The 20487-nt window shown below is 36.5% G+C and overlaps 1 protein-coding gene across 7 annotated transcripts in view; it reads left to right on the top strand.

Annotated features, from left to right (window-relative positions):
* The window catches only part of U2SURP (U2 snRNP associated SURP domain containing), a 46153-nt gene extending 26575 nt beyond the window's left edge, over positions 1-19578 (top strand). For 6 of the 7 annotated variants that reach the window (XM_056358081.1, XM_056358080.1, XM_056358077.1 and 3 more), the window contains 10 exons: positions 730-817; positions 2114-2236; positions 3668-3824; positions 4207-4302; positions 4889-4955; positions 5948-6110; positions 14200-14310; positions 16733-16851; positions 17636-17812; positions 19061-19578. In XM_056358081.1, the coding sequence (XP_056214056.1) occupies positions 730-817; positions 2114-2236; positions 3668-3824; positions 4207-4302; positions 4889-4955; positions 5948-6110; positions 14200-14310; positions 16733-16851; positions 17636-17812; positions 19061-19199 (1240 nt within the window). In that variant the 3' untranslated portion in view covers positions 19200-19578. The remainder of the gene's footprint in view (positions 1-729; positions 818-2113; positions 2237-3667; positions 3825-4206; positions 4303-4888; positions 4956-5947; positions 6111-14199; positions 14311-16732; positions 16852-17635; positions 17813-19060) is intronic. The other variant, XM_056358082.1, reaches the window with a different exon arrangement.
* Positions 19579-20487: the final 909 nt, after the last annotated feature.

The following is a 20487-nucleotide window of genomic DNA, read 5'->3' as shown; positions in this document are numbered from 1 at the left end:
AACCCATGTGAAATAGTTAATTTTTGAAATTTTCTTTTTTTTTAGTTAAAAGCTGTTTTTTAATTCTCCATGAACTTTGGAGAACTTATAATGGGATTATTTTATTTCTAAGGTGTTGAGCAGAATTTAGGAAGAGTGTCTCAAGGGAGAGGACCTTTGTCCTTTTTAGATACTTGCTTGTGTCTGCTGCCTGGAGTCTTTCTGATACTGCAGTAGCTTGATGGGGAATATTCAGCGTGTTACAAAACTCTAGTGATTGCAAATGTTTGTTGTTGCAGTGTGTCTTTGCTGTGCTGGTTCATTTTTTGCACATTGAGAGAAGTTCAAGGGTAGCTAGGCAGCTGTTACTGTGCTTTCACTGAGCACCTGATTGAGTAAATCAGAACAGAAACGTAACTAAGATTTTTTTTAAAATATACAAATTGAATTTTGAGACCATTCTTTCATTGTGTATAAGGTTGTAAAACTCCTTTTATCCTCCTCCAATCTTTCTAGGCTGTATAAAGAGACTGCAGCAGATGTGAAGATCTCCCTTCACAGTTCTGTTGTTGTCCAAGGTGATCTAATATATAGTAATCATATTTGCTTTATAGTTCAGTTCATGGCTACTATAGGGATCAGAACCTTGTGCTTTTGAGTCCTGTGTCCCAGGTATTTTCGTGAATTATATATGTCCAGAAAGCATGTATTACAAAGTTTAACTAAAGAAATGTGTATGTTTAATTCTAGTTTTGAAACAAAATTATGTCAGATATTCTCTGATCTCAATGCTACTTACCGTACAATACAAGGCCATTTACAGTCTGAAAATTTCAAGGTATGTATTTCATTGTTACTTACATGACATAGAAGTCAAATAAATAGATGCTCCTGCACAAGAGATTGCATACTGTGATAGGTGGCTTAGACCTCAAGCTTTTTAACTAAGTTGTTTTAAAAAAAAAAAAAAATGAAATTTAAGTTTTCTGTCTTGCAGAGATAGCCGTGAAATTGAGGAAGAAAATTAGCATCCAACAGTTGAAGTGTACTGGTAGATGTGTAGTTGTGGAGTTGAGAGGGTATCTGTGTAGTACTTGGAACTGCAAACAAGACCTTCTAGCTTTTTGATTATTGTTGGACCACCTATATTTTAGTTTCAAAAATAAATCTGGGCTGCTCAGCGTGGAAGGAAATTGCTGGACATAACAGCACAAAGTTACTTTTTAACATTTTTGTGATAGCTAGGCTTTTTTTTTTGAGATTTGATAAACAGTCTGACCATAAGTAGTTGAAAGTGATCTTTGAGATAAAGTACTCTGCTTCTCCCCATTCTCATTGCCGGCGTAGCTTTTCCTTATCCTGTTTTAAAGATGTGTCAACAGTTCTTTTGTTTTGTTTTGCCCTTTTTTTTCTTTCTAATCAGAATCTTTAAATTCAAAGCTTACAGTGTAGCTAGTTTTTCTGTGTTAAGGTCTTTATTCCGGTTGTCCTACCTTCTCTGCATCCAGTTGCTCTGGATTAAGAATTAATTTCAGTTATCTGCTATTTTAGACCTGTTTATTAAGTTGTATAGTGAAGACAGGCAGTAGATTTTACTTTTTCTTTAGTAATACCTACATCTCTAGCTACGTTTAATGTGTCAAGTTTGTGCTGAAGCCCATCATTTCAAATATACTTCACTTCTACAAACAAATGTAAGTAGGAACATGATTTCAGTTCAGTAGTATGAATAAGCCAGCGTTAAATTTTAGTTATTTTACTTTACAAAAGGAAAGGTATTTTCTGTTACATTTAGTAGAGGCACTTGCTTGGAACATCTAGGCAGAATGAAATTTACTATTGGGCTAGGAACTGTGAACAGCTGAAATTGAAAATGTAACAGGAACTTAAAGGAAAAAGGAAATGGAAGTGAGACTTCTATTTATTTATTTATTTATTTATTTAAAGAAAGTAGTTCCTATCTGTTTTTTTGTTCAATTACTAGTCTTGCCCAGCATAGTATAATTGTAATATTCTCCAGTATGGGACTACTTAAGAGTAGCTGTCTATAGTAGTAGTTGTCTGTGGTGTATTTCCGATCACTTAACATTTCTTAATACAAATTTATTAACATTTCTTTTTCTATTACTTCTAGCAACGGGTAATGACATGCTTCCGAGCATGGGAAGACTGGGCAATCTATCCAGAACCATTTCTGATCAAACTACAGAATATTTTCTTGGGGCTTGTAAATATCATGGAAGATAAAGAAACGGAGGTAAGTGACCTTGGTAGTGATGCTAGTAGATAGTAAGGAAAAATGTATAAATATAAAATAGGGCTTGCAAGGATTATTTTGATACCTATGTTGAGGTGAATAAACAGAATTTGCATCTGAAAATACCTTACAATACTGTATTTAAGTTTAAATACAATACTGTATTTAAAAGCAAGGATTCCAAAGAAAGTAAGTTTTAATTTGCTTGTGTGTTTGTTGCTTATAGATTAGGTGCTGTGGTGGAGTTCAATTGTAAAACCATTTCAGGGCAGACTAGTGCAGAATGACAGGTATTTCCTTTATATTGGAAATACTGTAGTATCTCTCTGTGAATTTTGAGTTAGAATTTCAGGCATTAGTTTTAATTGCTGACAGTTCTAAATAGCTAGGCATCTGGCTACCTGAATCATCCACTTTCTTTTGGTTTGAGTGTCACACTTGGATGTAATAGAGCCACATGAGCTTTCTTAGTTTGAGAGGAAGATTGTGATAGATCATTTACACTGGTGATATTCTACTTTGATCTTTGCTGTGTTGTGTTAGAGCAGTAAGTTGATAACTTTCTAGTTATGCTACAGCATCTCTCCCTCTCCCCCTCTCTGTCTCTCTCTCTTTCTCACCCCCCCACCCCTTTTGAACAGGATATGTAGTGAGGTTCAGTTGTTGCTTAGTGATGTGTATAAATTATTATTCAGTATTTTGAAGCTCTAGGCTTAAAATTTATGGAATACCATTAGCACTGTGTGAATGTGTTCTGATATGTTTACAGTTGCATATAAATATTTTTTAAGAGAATCAAAACAGTAGACGCTAATAAGTGGATGTATGTTCAGGATAAGTTCATTGGTAACTCTGTGGCAGCATGCCTTTCAGAGCGATGGGAGGGAGACCTACAGTATCATTGGAAGGTTTGCTTCCTTCCCTTCACAGTAGGGTGGGATGAACATGCATGTATGAAGGACAGTGCCGGTACCTAACAAGTTAGAATATGTAGGTGTATTTATCACTTAGGTGTGTTCCTTAAATTTGTGTTCCTGCTAAATAGTTGATTTTTGTCAGTTGTTCAGATTACTGGTGGTTAGGGAATTTTTTGTATGTAGTAAGTATGATTTATCAGACTGTGGCTCATTTCAAGCTAAACCTCAGCTTAATAGCTCTTCTTTTGAATATGGGTAATGCAAAGCTTCCAATACATTGTGGACAAATACCATGTTCTTGCTTGTGATTTTTTTTATAGGAGGATATTGTTGTATTTTTCCTTTGCAATAAGCAACTGTACTTAGTAGCAAAAATTTGTAAAGTTGAGATTTTCTGGGGGTTTGGGTATTTTTAAAGCTACTCCTTTAAAAAGAAATGAATCAATAGTTGGGAGAAGTAAAGAAAAGCAAGGTAGATTAGTTCTAGAAATAATTAACTATTATTTGCTCTCAGGAGGTACCAGATGATCTTGATGGTGCTCCCATTGAGGAAGAACTTGACGGTGCTCCACTGGAAGATGTGGATGGAATTCCTATTGATGCTGCTCCTATTGATGATCTGGATGGAGTCCCAATTAAATCGCTGGATGATGACCTTGATGGAGTACCTTGTATGAAGTGTTTAAACTTTACTTGCAATTTGAATCTTCAATTTTTGATGACCTTTTTTTTCCCCCCCCAAATAGTTTTTACAAGTACAGCCAAGAATTAACATGTCATGTAGTTTTGTAAAATGTTGAATTGGCTATTTTCAGTCTGTTCTAGGAAGAATGAGTTTAAGAACTGCTTTTAGATTGTAATTGCTACAGAGACGCAGCAGGTGTTTTCTGATGATATGCATATCAGGTTCCAAATCCTAATTTCTTTTCTTTGCAAATATTAAAGTGGTATAATAAGATTTATTATTTAAATCTGATTGTTATGTTAGGGTTTCCCCATTTGAAGTTTTGTAGAACTTTGGAAAGGATTTTTCTATGTCTCTTTCCCTAACAGTGGATACGGCTGAAGACTCAAAAAAGAATGAGCCGATATTTAAAGTTGCCCCTTCGAAGTGGGAGGCAGTGGATGAATCAGAATTGGAAGCTCAAGGTTAGTTTTCAAAGTACATATTAAACTAAGACACTTTCCTAAGTGACCTGAAAGCTTAATGTCACTTACCTATCTCATGATTATTTTCTAACTGGTCTGTTTTGAAGTGCTAATATAATTTCTTCAGTTATACAGTAGGATTTTTCCAATTGTAACTTCTTTTATTGGTTTTTAACCTTAGTGAATTTTGTAGTTCCTTTTGTTTTTGTTATTCTACTTCAGTAACCTACCAACCTTTAAAAATAATTTCCAGTTTATTAAGGATAAATATTGAAAAAAAATCTGGGTATGTGGTTGGCAGTCTTCCCAAATTTTTGTTTGGAAGATGAGATTTTGCAAACTGACAAATACTTGTCTGCTATTGAAGGATTTATTCGAACATGATATGCAGGGTAAATGAATAGTTCTGTAAATAGTAAATATTCTGATGATGTATAGTTCTGAGTATTTCTGTGAAACAGAAAGTCTGTATTAAGTGCTAGATGCTGGTAAAATTTATCACATTTTTATTATGTTTACAAATATTAATTTTCAGATTAAGTGATAGGTTTTTCTGTTGTTAAAATTATTTTACTGTCTCTTCTAGCTGTTACTACTTCTAAGTGGGAACTTTTTGACCAACATGAAGAATCGGAGGAGGAGGAAATTCAAAAGTAAATACTTTTTCATTCTGATGAAAACATGTTCAACTAAAGTTGGGTGTCTGTGGAACTCCCTTTAAAATATATATGTATTATAAGAGCAGAACAAAAATGAAATTTTGAAAGTAGGAAAATAAGAAATTGGAGAGAAATCAGGATTTTAGTGTGGCATTGCTTTCGGCCCCCGTAATGGTTTTCTAACACAATATATTAAACCTTTTAGTAGAGTTGTTAACAATTGATGTACATTGATGCTGATTTGATAACTTTATGTCAAACAGTAGGAACTAAGGTAGTAGTATTTTACAGTTTGGAAAGGTTGATGTCAGGTATGCATGAATGTATCTAAACCCTCTGCCTTTTTGCTTTTGAGATAAACGCAGTGAATAATGTTTTGATGTATATGTTTCTTTGGATGCTGATAGACTTCATGCTGTCTGCTGTTTTTGAGCAGTCTTTTACTTTGTTCTTTAGGCAATTGAGAACATCTATTAGTAATGCTTTAAATATCTTACTACATTGTATGTAGTCCTGCAGCACTCTAGTGGCCAGTCTGGGAATATAATTTTGTGTATCTGCCATGTATCAGGTTTGTTTCCAAAAAACAATAGTGTAATTATTTTTTTTTCTTTTATAAAACTTAGTGTATCTGAAAAGCGTGATTACAGCACTTAAAGAGATTTTGTTGAGGTAGCAGACTTGTATTGTAGCTGAGTTAAATACTGATTTTGTGACTAAATTTCAAATGTTCTTCTGCATTCTACATGAAGAGTGTAAATTATAGGAGTAAGAAAAAAATAACTAATTAAATGAAAATATTAGACATATATCTCTTGCAGACGGAGACTTTTGTAGCTGCAGACTTTTAAATAACGTAATCAACTAACAGATTGCAAAACTGGTAACTAATAGAAACTTAGTAGGAGAGATGGCAAATAACAGATAATAGTCTTAAATAAATTTGTATATATATATCTCCATTACTTCTTATGTTTTCTTTATAGTCAAGAAGAAGAAAGTGAGGATGAGGAAGACACTCAGAGTTCTAAGTCAGAAGAGCAACACATGTATTCCAATCCTATTAAAGAAGAAATGCCTGAATCTAAGTCATCAGTCAAATATTCAGAAATGAGTGAAGAAAAGCGTGCCAAACTCCGAGAGATAGAGGTCAGCATGTGATGTTTTGTGCCACCCTTCTGTACCTTTCAATCCTGTTCCCCACCTCCCCTCCCGCCTTGAGGTCTGTACATATAATTGGGAGTTATTTTTACTGAAATAATTTTAGTCCTATTATATAGTGGTGGGGTTGTTTTAGTGCAGTGTATTGTTATAAAGGTATATTTGTTTACAGCCTTGCCTTGCCTTGTTTTGGCTTCCAAAATACTTCAGGGAAAAAATGAAATATTGAGTCAGGGGATATTGCATGTTGAGAATTACTCTTCTTTTTCAGTGTCCTTTTTTAGTACCACTGTTAGCCTTGGATTGCTTGGGTTCCTGTAGACTTTTCTCCTCTTGGCAAATACGAGTGGCTTTTGGATGTGGCCTTAGTCCTATGTTTTTCTTGTTCTCTCCATCACTTGCCTTGAAATGTCTGTATTTTCTTCCATTTAAAAATTACTCTTTTCCCTGTGTCAGCCATCAAACAAAGAAGTAGATGCAACTAAACGCAGGTGGTCCTGGAAGTGGGGCGTTTTAATTGAAGACCTACATGCAGTTTATAGGGCTCATTTCTTCTTTTATCCTTTCTCCAAGTATAGCTGTTAAAGTTGATGAGCGCATTCTCAGGTTTTCCTGCTGGCTTCTGAGCCTGTGATTGACTGAGAAGGGAACTGAAATTTAGCATGAGCTTTGTCTAGCAGTGAAGCCTTTCTGTCATATAGTGCCGTCCAGAAACAGGTTTAAAATTGCATGTGACTTTCCAGCTTTTATTCAGTATTAAAACCCACTGAAACTGAAATTCTTGTGCCTTAGTTCAGTGCGTTAAAATTATATTAAAAAGCTGCTAAACTACTTGTTGCAGTTGTAACTTCTCCAAGTGACATGTTACAATCTGGGTAATATTTTGAAGTTGGAATTGTGGCTGCCTACCTATTTATGCTATAATGTACTAGTTAGCTAAAACCAGACATTAGCAAAACTCCATAATACTCTTGTAAGATGTACAAGCAATAATATTTTAAAATGCCACAGTTTTTTTTCCCAAATATGCTTCTGTTTAGTAATTCAGATTATTAAAACTAATGGACTACAACTAAGCCCTTAGAAACATCTTGCTTTGCATATCAGTTTGAAAGTTCATGACACACAGCTGAAGTGAATAAATTCTGAATTTGAGAAAAGATAAATGGTATTTATGCCTGACTTGACTCATGGGGGCAGTAGTTCTGTATAAAATGCATGATGTTAGACTAATGAAAGTACAAATGAAACTAGTTTTCATTTTGCTGTAATAATGGTTGTAGCAGTTATGGAAAGGGCTCCTTTCAGATTGAGTATCTGTTTTATAGATGTTGCCCTGGCCGCTGCAGAGGCAGATTAGGAAGTGATTTACTTTAACCGTTGTCAAATTTTATCCTGCATAAGTGTGTTAAGTTCTTTCGTCAATGTACCCTGTCTGTTGTAACAGTTTTATGTGGTAAATATTTGAGGTTTTCAAGTGCATGTTGCCAAGTTTATTCTTTGTGGTAAGTAAATTACCATCTCAGTTTCGGACTTCTGGAACTATCAGAAAAGGATTTAATTTTTTTCATTTTCAGAAGATTTCAGACACGATGTAGAAGTACTTAAGTTTTAAAATTTCTCCTCAAGTTTGTCAATGACAGGAAAGTGTTCCCTGTACTACTTCAAAGCATTTACATTTCAAAGTTTCTTAGTGTGTACCTAGTCCCTCCCAAAGAACATATCCATTATTAAATTTGAGGAGATGAACCGAAGGGAAAAAAACCCTACAATTACCAGCTTTAACAATTACGCCATCTAATACACGCTGTTAAAAATGTCATGTAAAATCTTTGGCAAAAAAACCCAGTAAAGTCTGATTCTCCAGCAGTTTACACAGTGACTATTAGGGAAGATGAAACATGTTTTTTCATGCATTTTTTTTGAAATTCTTGAATAGAAACAACAATTCTTTTTCTTGAGACAATTAGTAAATTAAGTTTGTCAGCTGGGAGGGGAAGGTGCAGTAGGGAACAAGCTTTAGTCGTAGCCATCAGGCTGGTGTCATCAAAGAAGGCAATCATTGACATCAACAAAAAAAACCAAAATCAGTTTGTCACCGCCCATACCTCTGTTAACCTTCCTGAAGTGTGGATTAGAACTTAGAACTAGAACTCTGCAATTCTAGAACTTGGCATGAGCAGAGGCTTTTTTGTAACACTGAACAACAGTGATTTCTTCACTGTTTTTTTGAAGTGTGGAAAGACTGGTGCTTTGCTTTACGTTATAACTCGAATTTCAGAATGGTCTTCATGGTGCTGTGCACGTGTGTGTCTCTTTCCCCACCCCAGGGACCTCTAAAAGGAAGGTGTATTCCTCTTTGTAGACTTCAGTGCTGTGAAGTGTTAGAAACATGAGAATTCTACAGTGTTTAAATTGTTCATTAAGCTTGTTTCCTCAAAGCGTACAAAAACTCACAGACACAACTAAGCAGCATTGTCCTCCTTGGACCTTCCTCTAAGGTGTTTCTGTCTCCATCTTGCTGCGCAAGATGTTATAATCCTACTCCAAAAAAGCACAGTGCAGGCTTCATCTGCAGCAGGAGGCAGGCTCTTCACAAATCCAGATGTATCAGGGCTTCCAAAAAGGGTCAAACGAGATTGTTCCCTTTTAGAGGCTGCCTTTACTCACCTTTGTGTTAGCCACCTGACACCTCAAAGTAGTGTTTGATTGCTTAATCAGAGGTAGAAGAATAATGGTTTTCAGTCTTCCTGTTCAGCCTTCCTGCTACATACCACTGGGCTCCAGGAGATGCAGGGCTGGATTCTCTTACGCTGTCCTGTGTTTGTGTTCTGTCAGAACCCCCTGCCCAGTGCATAGATGGAGATATTTTTTTTATTTTTTTCCCCAAAAATGTGTCTTGATATTTGAGGTGCAAATTATTTTTCCACTGAGAGCCAAATAACCTTCTTGTGCATGTCACAAAGGGAAGGAGGTGACTCTCCTTGCTTTCTTTGTACAAATTGCGCTACCAGACAGAATCAGAGTTCCTTTAGTGTAGCATTTAGTATCCAAGAGGGAATGACTGGAGTGCAAGGTAAGAGTAGATGTAGCATAGGCCACAAGAGCGGATTGTATCCAAGACCTGTCCTGGATTTCAAGAGCCCTGTATAACTCTGTCAAAACAGCGAAGTTCCATACAGTTTCCACTGTTTCTTTCTCTGGATTATGGTGCTTAGTACGCAAAATGTTCACTTCTGTGTACTTGTTCATCAAGTTATAGGAGCTATCTGAGGCTTGTAATCATCACTAAAACAATATAACCCTTTGGTCTTTACTGTCTGCGGAGGTTTCTGTACCTGGCTCGTGTGAGGCCACTGCAAAATGGCAAAAAGATGGCCATTAAATATCTTACTCATTGTGGCTTAGTAATAACAGATGAAACAAATTGGCTCTTGCTTGACCGATAATTTCATTAGTTATAGCAGTTCTTCCATGGAAGGTAGTGTTAATTCAGAAGATTCTGGTCTTCGAATCTACTTATGTTTTACACGAAGACAACAGCAAGGAGTTGCTTAGCTCCAAGACACGTGGCATTCTGTGAGTGGGATTGAGTGTGCCAGAGGTCTGTTACGGCTGAAATGGTATTTCACATGTGTGCATAAGTATCGCTGTCATCTATTGTTGATAATATATTGTATCATATATTAATATTGTAAATATTGTAGGTGCAGAAATTCCACTGCTCATAGACTTGCTGGAAAACTCAGCCTTTCAAAGAAATATTTTGCTCTGCTTCTGGCAAAGTCTAGGACTTATTGCAGCTATTGTTGGGGCAAGTCTGTTTTAAGGAAAAACAAAACACTTTGGTCTGTTTGGATGTCTATCCAAGATTATCTAGACTGTAATCAGTGTAGATTTGAGTGCAGTTATGTATTGAGCAGAAATTCTTGTATTTCATCAAGCATCTGGTGATTAACTTCCTAGTTAGTCCTAGTATGTAGTATGCAGCTAATTTACCTCAAATACGTGGCCAGGCTCAAACACAACTTAAGTTCTGAGGCCCTGTAATGTGGAATAACCTCTTGTGAAAAAGCCTTTTGTCATCCTGAAAACTGCTGTTGTGGACACAGCATCAGCAGAAGATCAGAGAACCAAGAACGGTTTTTGAAAATAGATTTGTTTTAAGCAAGGGAGGCAACCCACAGCCACCTGTTTGTGTCAGAGTGCAAAAAGCTACAGGTAGGGCTTCAGTTGGTGTCGGTCTGTGGTTTCCCTGAACCATGGCAGCAAGATGGTACCCTTTTCCGTAACTTGCTGGCTTACTGCTGGCTAGTCTGTAATCAAGGCCTCAACTTCTAGAAGAGGCTGAATGTTTTAAACTCTTGTCAAAGGGGGAAAATGTCATGATGAGAACCAGTAGACAAGAGGCATGTTGTGGAGGTGTATATCTTGAACTTGAGAGATACCTCTTCATGGCTAGTGAGAAACATGATCCCTGTGCTGGAGCATTTAGTGGAGATTGCTGGCAGGAACTCCAGTGATACTTGACACTTCTGCAGGGCAGTCTCTGAAAACCTCTAAACTCTCTGCTGTGGAGGACTGCTGTGTCTAAGAAATTAGTATTACAAAGGTTTGGCACGGGGTTTTGAAAAATTTTCCCCTTCCATATTACCAAGCGTATTACTGACTCCAGAGATGGTGTAGATAAAGTCAATGTGTCTGCTCCTGAGGATGGGCAGGTGTAATAGTTTTTGTCTGTTGGACGAGAATAGTTAAAGAATAACCAGTTCGATGGGAATGTTTTGGTTCTTTCTAAGTGCATGTTTACAAAGTGGAATACTTAGGAAATTTATTGATCAGATGCCTAAGCGGATTTCAGCCCAAGTTTTAAGGATCTTTCTCCTGGAGATGGTGGTATCTGGAACTGTGTGATAGGAATATAAGCATCATGTACTCTACATTAAAAGATCCATAAGTGTTCAGGGCAGCCAATATGCTATGAACAGTGAAACAGTGAAGGGAGATAATGAAACATGTAAGTTTATATAGTAGTTCTGAGCAGCAGAATTCTTCAGAGAATTCTTTTCTGGACTTTGGGACCCAAGTAATTCCTTCTCTTTTAAAATCTAGTTCCTGTGGTGGTGTGTTAGAGCAGATAGCAAAAGCTGCTATATATGAAGCTGTGGGATGTGTTGATCTGATCTAATCTAATTGTTCACCTCTGCTGAAAGGGAATATCCTGATCCTACCTGTGAGCTCTGGCACTTGCTTTCTTCCCCTGAGCCAATACATCTCTTTGCAACTGGGGAAAAAAATTGAAGGTGGGGGTTGGGCTTCTGCTGGATTAGTGAGCTGATCTGGCTTATGAAAGGCTCAGCCAAGTACTGCAGCTGCTTGCAAGGGCAGGGTGGAGAAAGAACCCTTTGGCTGGCGTACAGGAGTGGAGGAGGAAGGTGGAAGAGAATGATCTTTCTGTAGTGAGCTGTTGATAACATCTCAGCAGTTTGTAACACCTAGTCTCCTTTTCCAGAGGACGTACTAGAGCTGATTTCCTCTACCCACAGCATCTTTCTAAAAGGAGTCAGTTAACATGGGTTCAAGGGCAGATACAGTGGGTATGTAGAAGAGAGATTCATTGATGATTCATGTGTAAGACCACAGCTGTCTCAGGAAGCTGTACAATCTTGACATAGTTGGGAGTTTGAGCAGGTGTTCAGTCGGTGGTTGTTGTGGAGGCTTTTCCTGTTTTTCCTCTCTTCCCCTAGGCACCTTCTAATGACCACTCAGCACCCCATCCACCCCACCCCAGTTACTGAAGAAGTTGCATTCACAGTTGCTGTTGGCATTTTCAATTTCACACCAGCAGTGGGCTGCAGTTCAGCGTTTCTTGCATCCAGATTACTTGATTAAGTAGAGTAAAGCCTGTTGATTGGATTCCTAGTTTTCCTTCATTTTGGGTTATACATTGGGCTATAGACTTGAGCTTCCTTGCTTTCAAAATATGGTTAAACAGAGAGCGTGTCACAGGTTTGTTGACTAAAAATGCAAAGAAATAAAAGTCTTGTAATGAGGGGGTGTTGTTTTGTGCTGGCTTTTTTGTTTGGGTGTTGGTTTTTTTTAATTATCTGGGTGATTTAGTTGGAAAATAAAGCAGAAGTTTTATGGGCATGTTCATACCATGACAATCCCAGAGGCCTTCTGGATCAGCTAAGCCTCCTCTGTACTCCTTTTCAGTACTGAATGTGCTGAACAACTAACGGCCTTGGAGTTTACATGGTGGTAGAGAATGCAATATTGGCTTCTTACCAGAACAGGTGGTACTGGGTGACACGGAATATATGGTTCCAAGAGGTGTTCATGCTTTTGAAACTTAACGCATTTTGAAGTGGGGAGGGGGGGAAGAAGAAAAAATGCTTTTGTGGAAGGTGGAGTGGTATGTGACAAATGACAATGTCAGGTTTCCATTGGCTGCTGACTGTTTAGTTGGCTGAATTGTAAGCAAAAAGGTAAACTGCTCAATGGTTGGTAGAGCATACACTGTAATTGAGGGAGGTAGGCCGTACATTTGTCAGAAATTTGCCATGGTACAAGATAGCAATGCCCTTTTTCCTTTCTCTCTACACCTCTCCCCCTCTTTTTTTTTTTCTTCCCCAAAACATATTGTTCCATCATGTTTGACACTAAACTGAAAAATGTGTTGTTGACATAAGCTCTGTAACTGAAGGGGAAGGGAATCCTGTTCAAAGTAGTGGTATCCTTGCTTGGGTTTTGTGTTTCTTAATGTATTTGTTCTTGTGATTGGCTTGTTTTTGTTATACCTTTCCTTTCTGCGTAGTCAGTAATTAGAGGGGCTGATTAGAATATATGCTATCTTCGTAACCGATCTGGCCTGCTGCTTTTGAGAGGGAAGGAAAAAAACCTCTAGGTTTTGATTTTTGTGCCTACTTCATATTAGGGAATTGAGGACCTGGAGAATAAGAATCCTTTCAGATAATCAAAATGGACACAGTTGCAGTCTCTTTTCCTTTGTGTGCTTTCAGTGTGGAAGAGTTAAATATTTCTAAAGAGAAAAATATTTTGTGTTTGCTAAAAATGAAACCTCAAGCACTGGAAAAATCTACTCATATATGTATGACTGTGCAGGTCGTTATTGAAACAGGAAATACAGGAGGCTCAGAGCTTAAACATTTGGAAGAGGGCTGACAAATACAACATGACTTACTACTAAGCTCACTGCTCCCCCCCAAAAAAAACCCCAAAAAACCAAAAAAACTTCCTCATCCAAAAAAAATTGAAGGATGGTTTGTAAAAGGCCACGTCAGTAAGAATAGGGAATTGACAAATGATAAGAGATGTAAGTGAAGTTTAATGATGTGAATCAACTTGGAGAAAGGTTTTAGTGTATCTAGATGGGGAAAAAAAATTTCACATGGAAAAATTCTGACATTTGCTTAACTTTGTGACTCAGTTGAGGATATTATTGTAGTAAATTTAGCATTACATTTAGCAGCACTAGTGAACTGAATTTTGTTGCTAAGCTTGATAGCACATGGAAGAGTATTATGTTAGTAAAACCCACTTATTTCAAATCAACCACACTGTGCAAACAGCCCTGAAGAGGAGATGCATTTGGTTTAGGTCCTAATTATGTCAGTCATTTGATTTTAATATTTAGGGTTAAATGGAAAAAAGGCCGTTTCTGAAGGAAAATGGAGTAGACAAGAGAAGTTGAAACAATATATTAAGTAAGACATCTGCAATAAATGATTTCATTTTGAAAGAAAAAAAACCCAGATAAGAAATACTACAGTGCAGTGTTCTAATAATGGGAACAGAATTTAGTACAACAACAGAAAAAAAATCCCTTTATTTTTAGTTCTTATTATGTCTGTAAACAACTGCAGGTGCCTGCAGATGAGTGTGTGGTTTTGCTGCCTTGATCCAGTTTAAATAAAGTTAGTATCTTTTTGTGCACAAACTTGTATAGAAAGAATGAAGAACACAGATTATAAATCATGGAAATTTCATTTTCAGCCACCTGCCTAACTGCATAATAGTGAGCCCAATAACCTAATGGTCAGTATTATTTTCACAGCTTAAGGTGATGAAGTTTCAGGATGAGTTAGAGTCTGGGAAAAGACCCAAGAAACCAGGCCAGAGTTTTCAGGAACAGGTTGAACACTATAGAGACAAGCTGCTCCAGAGGGTAAGAAACGTTCTTTATGTTTGGCTCTGATTCTGTGATAGGCTTTTATTGAGTTCATCAAATGTAAGGTGGCATTAAGTATAACAACACATGGTTCTCGTTAAAATTCTGCTGTGATGTCAAACTGCATGTCTTAAGTCCAGGTGCTTTCTGCAGAGTAGATACAATCTCTCTTTTTAATCAAAATGATGTAGTATTTCACACTGTACAGATGGGTATCATTAGAATGTACTGAAACCTTAGAGGTCACTTCTGGATCTGCTACATAAAGCAAACTGCTAGGTGTGGGAAAGGAAAGGGAGAGCTGTCAATTGAAGATGGTCATCAGGCTTTTCATTTTGCTTTTAGTAATTGATCACTTGTGCTAAAGGCTTCCAAAAGAAGAGAAAGAATAGTATTAAGCAGTATATGTGCTTCTGATTCTCCAGCGTCTAAGATTTCCTGGATAATTCCAGCTCATACTGCACCCAAAAGTGAATAATTCTGTACCATTGCCATTTTTAGTAGTCCCCTCTGGACTATGAAGTCAGAGCAGCATTAAAAATTAGCAGCATATATGTGATGTCATGTGATCTTGAATCTTTGAAACATAATGAAAGAACATTTAACATGTTTGGACAGTGCATTTAGTGAGAGAGAGTAAGTGGCAGTCACTTCTTTAATCTGGTTTCACAGCCTGACAGATTAATGATGAAATTAGGTGCCCATGCAGGTTCATGGAAGGTAAATGCAAATAGGCAGTTTTCACCAGGTGTTTGTCTGTCACTTGTTCTTTGCTTTACTTGGTGCTCAATATCTGATGAATTCACTAAAGTAGCTTTGCACAGTACCTTGAAGAAAGAGACTTGGAAAAATTAAGCAAGCTGATCCCTGAAGGAAATGTACACATTTAGAGGTTGATGTTAGCAGTTAAATACTTGTAATATTTTAAATGTAGTTGTATCCTAAAACTTCCCACTTCCTCAGTGTTTTCTGTAACTGGAGAAAGAAGTGATTTGTATGTAAGTGCAGAAAGTGTAGTGAGACAGTAGCTTAAAAAAACAGAAATCATAATCCTCATAACTCTGTTAGCTGCCTTGTGTTGAACTAGTTCAACCAGCTTGCAATATTTTAGATGTGTAATAATTGTCTCATTTTCAATGATGAAGGTAATATTTAGTTAAGAAGTATTTAATGATAATAAACCCATTGTTAAGTGAATAACTTTATTTTTTGCTTTAATGACATAATAAAGTTAGTTTGTGTAGTAATAATGTAATACTGGTTCTGATTGCATTTCCCATGAACTCAGTGATTAGCGTTGTTTTTTGTCCAATTTACTATAGAACAAGCCTTCCAAGAGTACATTTCCTGGTAGTATTGTATGTTGCTAAGAGAATAGGAACTTTACAGCTGTATGTAAAATACTGTTTATTTCTATTTATCAAGAGAAAATAACTAATTAGTTATGCTATCAAATAAGCTAGGCACATTTTAAGAGCCCATTGATTTTAGTGGAATCTAATAGTTTGCAGTAGTAGGTATAATGATAAGAGACACTTTAAAATGTTACTGGTAAGTCTTCCATGTAAAGAAAATGTGAGACTGAATTAGTATAGCTGTCCTAGTATTTCCTGCACTTGTGTTATCTCCCCTCCCTCCCTTCCCTGTACCCCCTCTTTTCTTTCATTTAGCTAAATCACCCCTTCTTTATCATCTTTACGGGGTATGCAGAGGTTACCAGTTTTCGCTATGGAAGGAATTTTTTTTAATGCCAGTGCTGAAGGAAGCACATCTCTTGATCTCTGTGTTCAGACTTGCTGATGGTTTAGGTTTCTTTGTATATAGTTAATTTTCTAACTATTTGACAGATAAATGAGGGGTGCTCAGGGTGTAAATTTTCTTTAAAAATGGTCCTGTTAGTATATAGAAATGGACCATATCTGTGGGTTTTTTTGACATGGTAGATGTTATTGCAGAATCTTGTTTTTATTTTTGTTTTGTCTTTAAATGTCTTGTAGTTTGGAGATTATCTCAATTTTCAGTCTGGATTAATGAAGATGAATGCACGTGATTTAAGTAGAAAGGGGGTCCTGGTTTTCTTTCATGTATAGTTTAGTTTAGAAAATCTATTACAGCTGTAATAGTTCCCTGAAATTTGTAAAATTGAAGACTTAATTTCCAATTAAATACTCAGACTCTCACATAGGGTGACATTTTTATGTTTTTTTCAGTGTTTGTGTTCCAACAAATATTTCTGTTGTGTACAGAGAAGTAGTAAAGATTTGAAGAGCCAGTATGGTGTGACCATTAGTTCCTTCTGAGATTGTGCTGTGTTGTTTCAGTGCTCAGTGCTTTTATGCTCTTTGTCATTAGCTTGATAGTCTATACTTACTAATCAGTCACACCTCGCCTGAATTCATGAATGCTTCTGATAATTTAGGAAAAAGAAAAAGAGTTGGAAAGAGAACGGGACAGAGACAAAAAGGACAAGGAAAAATCTGATTCCAGGTCCAAAGATAAGAAGGAAAAGGAGGAATGTACCCCAACGAGAAAAGAGAGGTATAGTTTTCCTTGGAGTAAAATGGATGGGAAGAAAAATCTCACAGATACTATCTTTGTTGAAATTACATTATGTCATGTATTATTTACAAAAAAAACCCAACCACAAAACAAAAAACCAAAACCACTTGAAGCACTCTTTGGATATTAAAACATCCTCCAAAATTTTAAAGGCATTGTCATTTTCATCCTGCGTCAAGTGACTTACCCTTTTGCATAGAACCCCCTTTTGGCTCATTTATGCCCTGAGGAAAGATGGTAAAATAATTGTTGAAAACAGGATATATTTAACTCTCTTTTAGCAGTAAATTGAGTGCAGTGTATTAGAAAACTATACTGGTCATACCACAAACCATTTGTGGCGGTTTAAATGTTATTCATCTCATGGTGAAAATCCTTCAAAACAGCTAGTTTTAAGGTAGTTGATCGTATGCTGTCATCTTCTAATACTCGTATAGCCCAACTGTTCCGTGGTGTTAAGTGTAGATAGGGTAAAATGCCTTGCTTTTCAGGAAACTGTGACAGAATGTTTTTACACTGCTGTAAACAAAAGATGAGTCACAGATCTTAATTTTTTTTTCAACCAGAAGAAATCTGGTGCACATGTTGGGCTTGATGTATTATTATTAAAGTAATAAAAAGCCTACTACTTTTTAATTACTTAAAAGGATCTAACATTACATGGCAAAAGAAAATAACTACAGAATGGAATCAATTTCCTTAATATACATTTTCACTGCTCTGTGTGTGTATGTACATAACTGTATTTGCTTTCTTTACAAAGGAAAAGACGACACAGTGCTTCACCTAGTCCGTCTCGCAGCAGTGGCAGTAGACGAGCAAAATCTCCATCACCAAAATCAGAACGCTCAGAGCGCTCTGAACGGTCTCACAAAGAGAGTTCACGTTCTCGGTCATCACATAAAGATTCTCCCAGAGATGTCAGTAAAAAAGCCAAAAGGTAAACTGGTATCTTGTCTATTTCAGGTTGTGGGGAAGTTGAATATAGGTGTGGTTTGGTTGGGTTTTTTTGTTTGTGTGTTTTTTAGCAGAGCACACTTGATACACAAGTATTTTCTGTCATAATGGACTATACTGCATGTTCCTGCTTAGTATCCTGGGAACTGCTGTCTGAAAGGTATACAGCCTCCTGCCTTCATAGCGCAGGGCTTTTCATTTCTGTGTTCTTGTTTACCTGTTTACGGACAACTTTGCTTTAAACCCAAGTGCTTTGCTGCTTTATTAGCCTTTTATTCTCAAAGGACAAATCTTCTGTAGGTGATAGAACTTCTCGAATTATAGTGAGTGTGCAGTCTTTCCCTGGTTTGCTTACATGAAGCTCCTCTCCCATGTTTGTTTTTTAATGAAAAAAGAAAAAATCTAGATTAGATACTCTTCATGGGTTTTTGTTTCCGAAGTAGGGTTTCCTAATATCCAGACTGACACAAATATTTGTCTCTAGGTAATGTTAAACTTGGGGTGAGATTTCATTATTGTATTGATGCTTTTGTAGTTCAAAACTTGAAAGTTCAATTTCCACTTCTAGAGCTGTAGGTATCTTACTAACACAAGATTCCTCAGCCATGCCTTTCAGGAAAGCATAGTACATATTTACAGTAATCTGATTCTTGTGCTGAACTTAGGAATTTAAATAAAAGTAGAAAAGTATTTGAGTTTTTTTTTAATATGATGGTCATTCAATTTAGACTATAACCCACATGTAATACACTTATCTGATAGATTACAGTAAGTTTATTCAGTGTCTGTTCTTTTTCTGTGGAGTTACATCAGAAGCTGAACATGTTTGATGAAAGCCAGAAGTACTTCAGCATAACGCAATTCAATGTAACTTTTCATTTCTGTTTTCTTCTATATGGATATAAGCTGCTATTAATACAAGAGCCAAGGTGGTAAGGCATATGTGGAAGGTTGTGAATTCCTTATGTTGGTTTAAGAAGGATTTGAGTTGTTGTTATTTTTCTTGTGGGTTCTAAGCATGGAAGTTAAGCCCAAATTCCATTAAAAAAACTTAAAATGCAAAAATTGCCTTTTCCTCAAAAGCAAGATACCATTCTGTTACTTCCCCATATTAAGGTATTTTCTACCTTGTTTAGCTCAATAAATGAATGCCAAATAACTACAGAAAAAGTTGGTATTAGAAGTTAGAATTTGATGTAAAACTTTTGGTTTTGTTTTTTTTTTTTTGCAGGTCGCCATCTGGCTCCAGGACACCCAAAAGATCAAGAAGATCACGATCCAGATCCCCTAAAAAGTCAGGGAAAAAATCAAGGTCTCAGTCCCGTTCTCCTCACAGATCTCACAAGAAGTCAAAGAAAAGCAAACACTGACAATGTTAATATTTTTTATGATGCTGTCACTTACTGGAAATGCGGTTTTGTTTTTGTGCCTGAACAGTCTGTTAAAAAACAAAAAAGCATTCCTGATTTTTTTTTTTTTGTGAATGCACGTGTATACTCATGAATATTGGCATCTGTAGACCTGTCATTGTTTTATATTGTACAAAATATCTTCATTGTGACTGTTTCCCAAAAGAAACATTTTTGTGTTTAGAAGTTTCATCAGAAATGTGTGTAACTGATCTGCTGGCAGTAGTGATATTTTGTTTTAGAATGTTGTGACATAGCAGAAATAACTCAAAATGTTCCCCCTTTTTGTAGCTTTGACAATTTGAATTAGATTTCAAATAAAATCTGAACAGAAAATTAAGACGTTGTTTTATTGCCCCACTGGTGATACAGATCTCTAAAGGAATTCATAGTTTGTTTGGAAGTACTGTGTATTTCAGACATACTATGGTGCTTAGGTCTTTCAGTATAGTGGTAGCTGTTCCTGTTGTCACTAGTTTGACTATCCACGTAAAGGCACCTTGTGAAGTCCGGTGGATGGGTTTTCTTTCCTGCCGTGGTGTTTTACTGTAAGAACAGTTGAGCAGTCTGGTCCCTGCCATGGTAAGCTTTACAAGTAAATCTGTGCTTTGTATTTCTCCATTTTAATTGCAGGAAATTTGTGACACCGGAGTAATGTTTTTGTTCATTTTTTAAAAAGGGCCTCTGCAGAGATGCATAATATGTATGTGTATATATCATATACATATGATGCATAAGTAACAAGCCATATTTATGGCATGCATGGGGAACAATAAAGACGGCAAGCCTGAGGCTCTGACTTCTTCATTAAGTATAGGTACAGTAATTGCAACCTACAGGACGCTATTGTTTTCTAAAACCGATTTTTACTCCAAAAGGACAGCTTTTACATTGTTTTACTGAATTTATTCCTCTGTTGTGGAAATTCTTCAAAACAGGAAAAAATTAAAAAATTTATTACATATTTTATTTATTAATATTTTGGAATGAAGAGGCTGTGTTTAACTTTTTTTTAATGTTAGGTTTTCCCTTCTCCAAACCTGTTCTGTGTGTTAGGCATTGATGTGACTTTAAATCGCTTCACCTTGGTCTCTTACCATGCAACCTTTCTGTGGGTGGGAGTGGGGGAGGGATAAGAAATGGGGAGGGTTCAATGTTTATACTTGGAGGTGTGGGGAGATTGTAATAAAAACATAAAATTAAAAGGGATCTGGCTTCCTGTGAACTGTTTCCAAAAGCAAAAGCTGTA

This window comes from Falco biarmicus, chromosome 13 (assembly GCF_023638135.1).
Source record: "Falco biarmicus isolate bFalBia1 chromosome 13, bFalBia1.pri, whole genome shotgun sequence".
NCBI classification, from domain to species: Eukaryota; Metazoa; Chordata; class Aves; order Falconiformes; family Falconidae; genus Falco; species Falco biarmicus.
The sequence above is the reverse complement of the archived record's forward strand: the minus strand, read 5'-3'. Positions and strand labels throughout refer to the sequence as shown.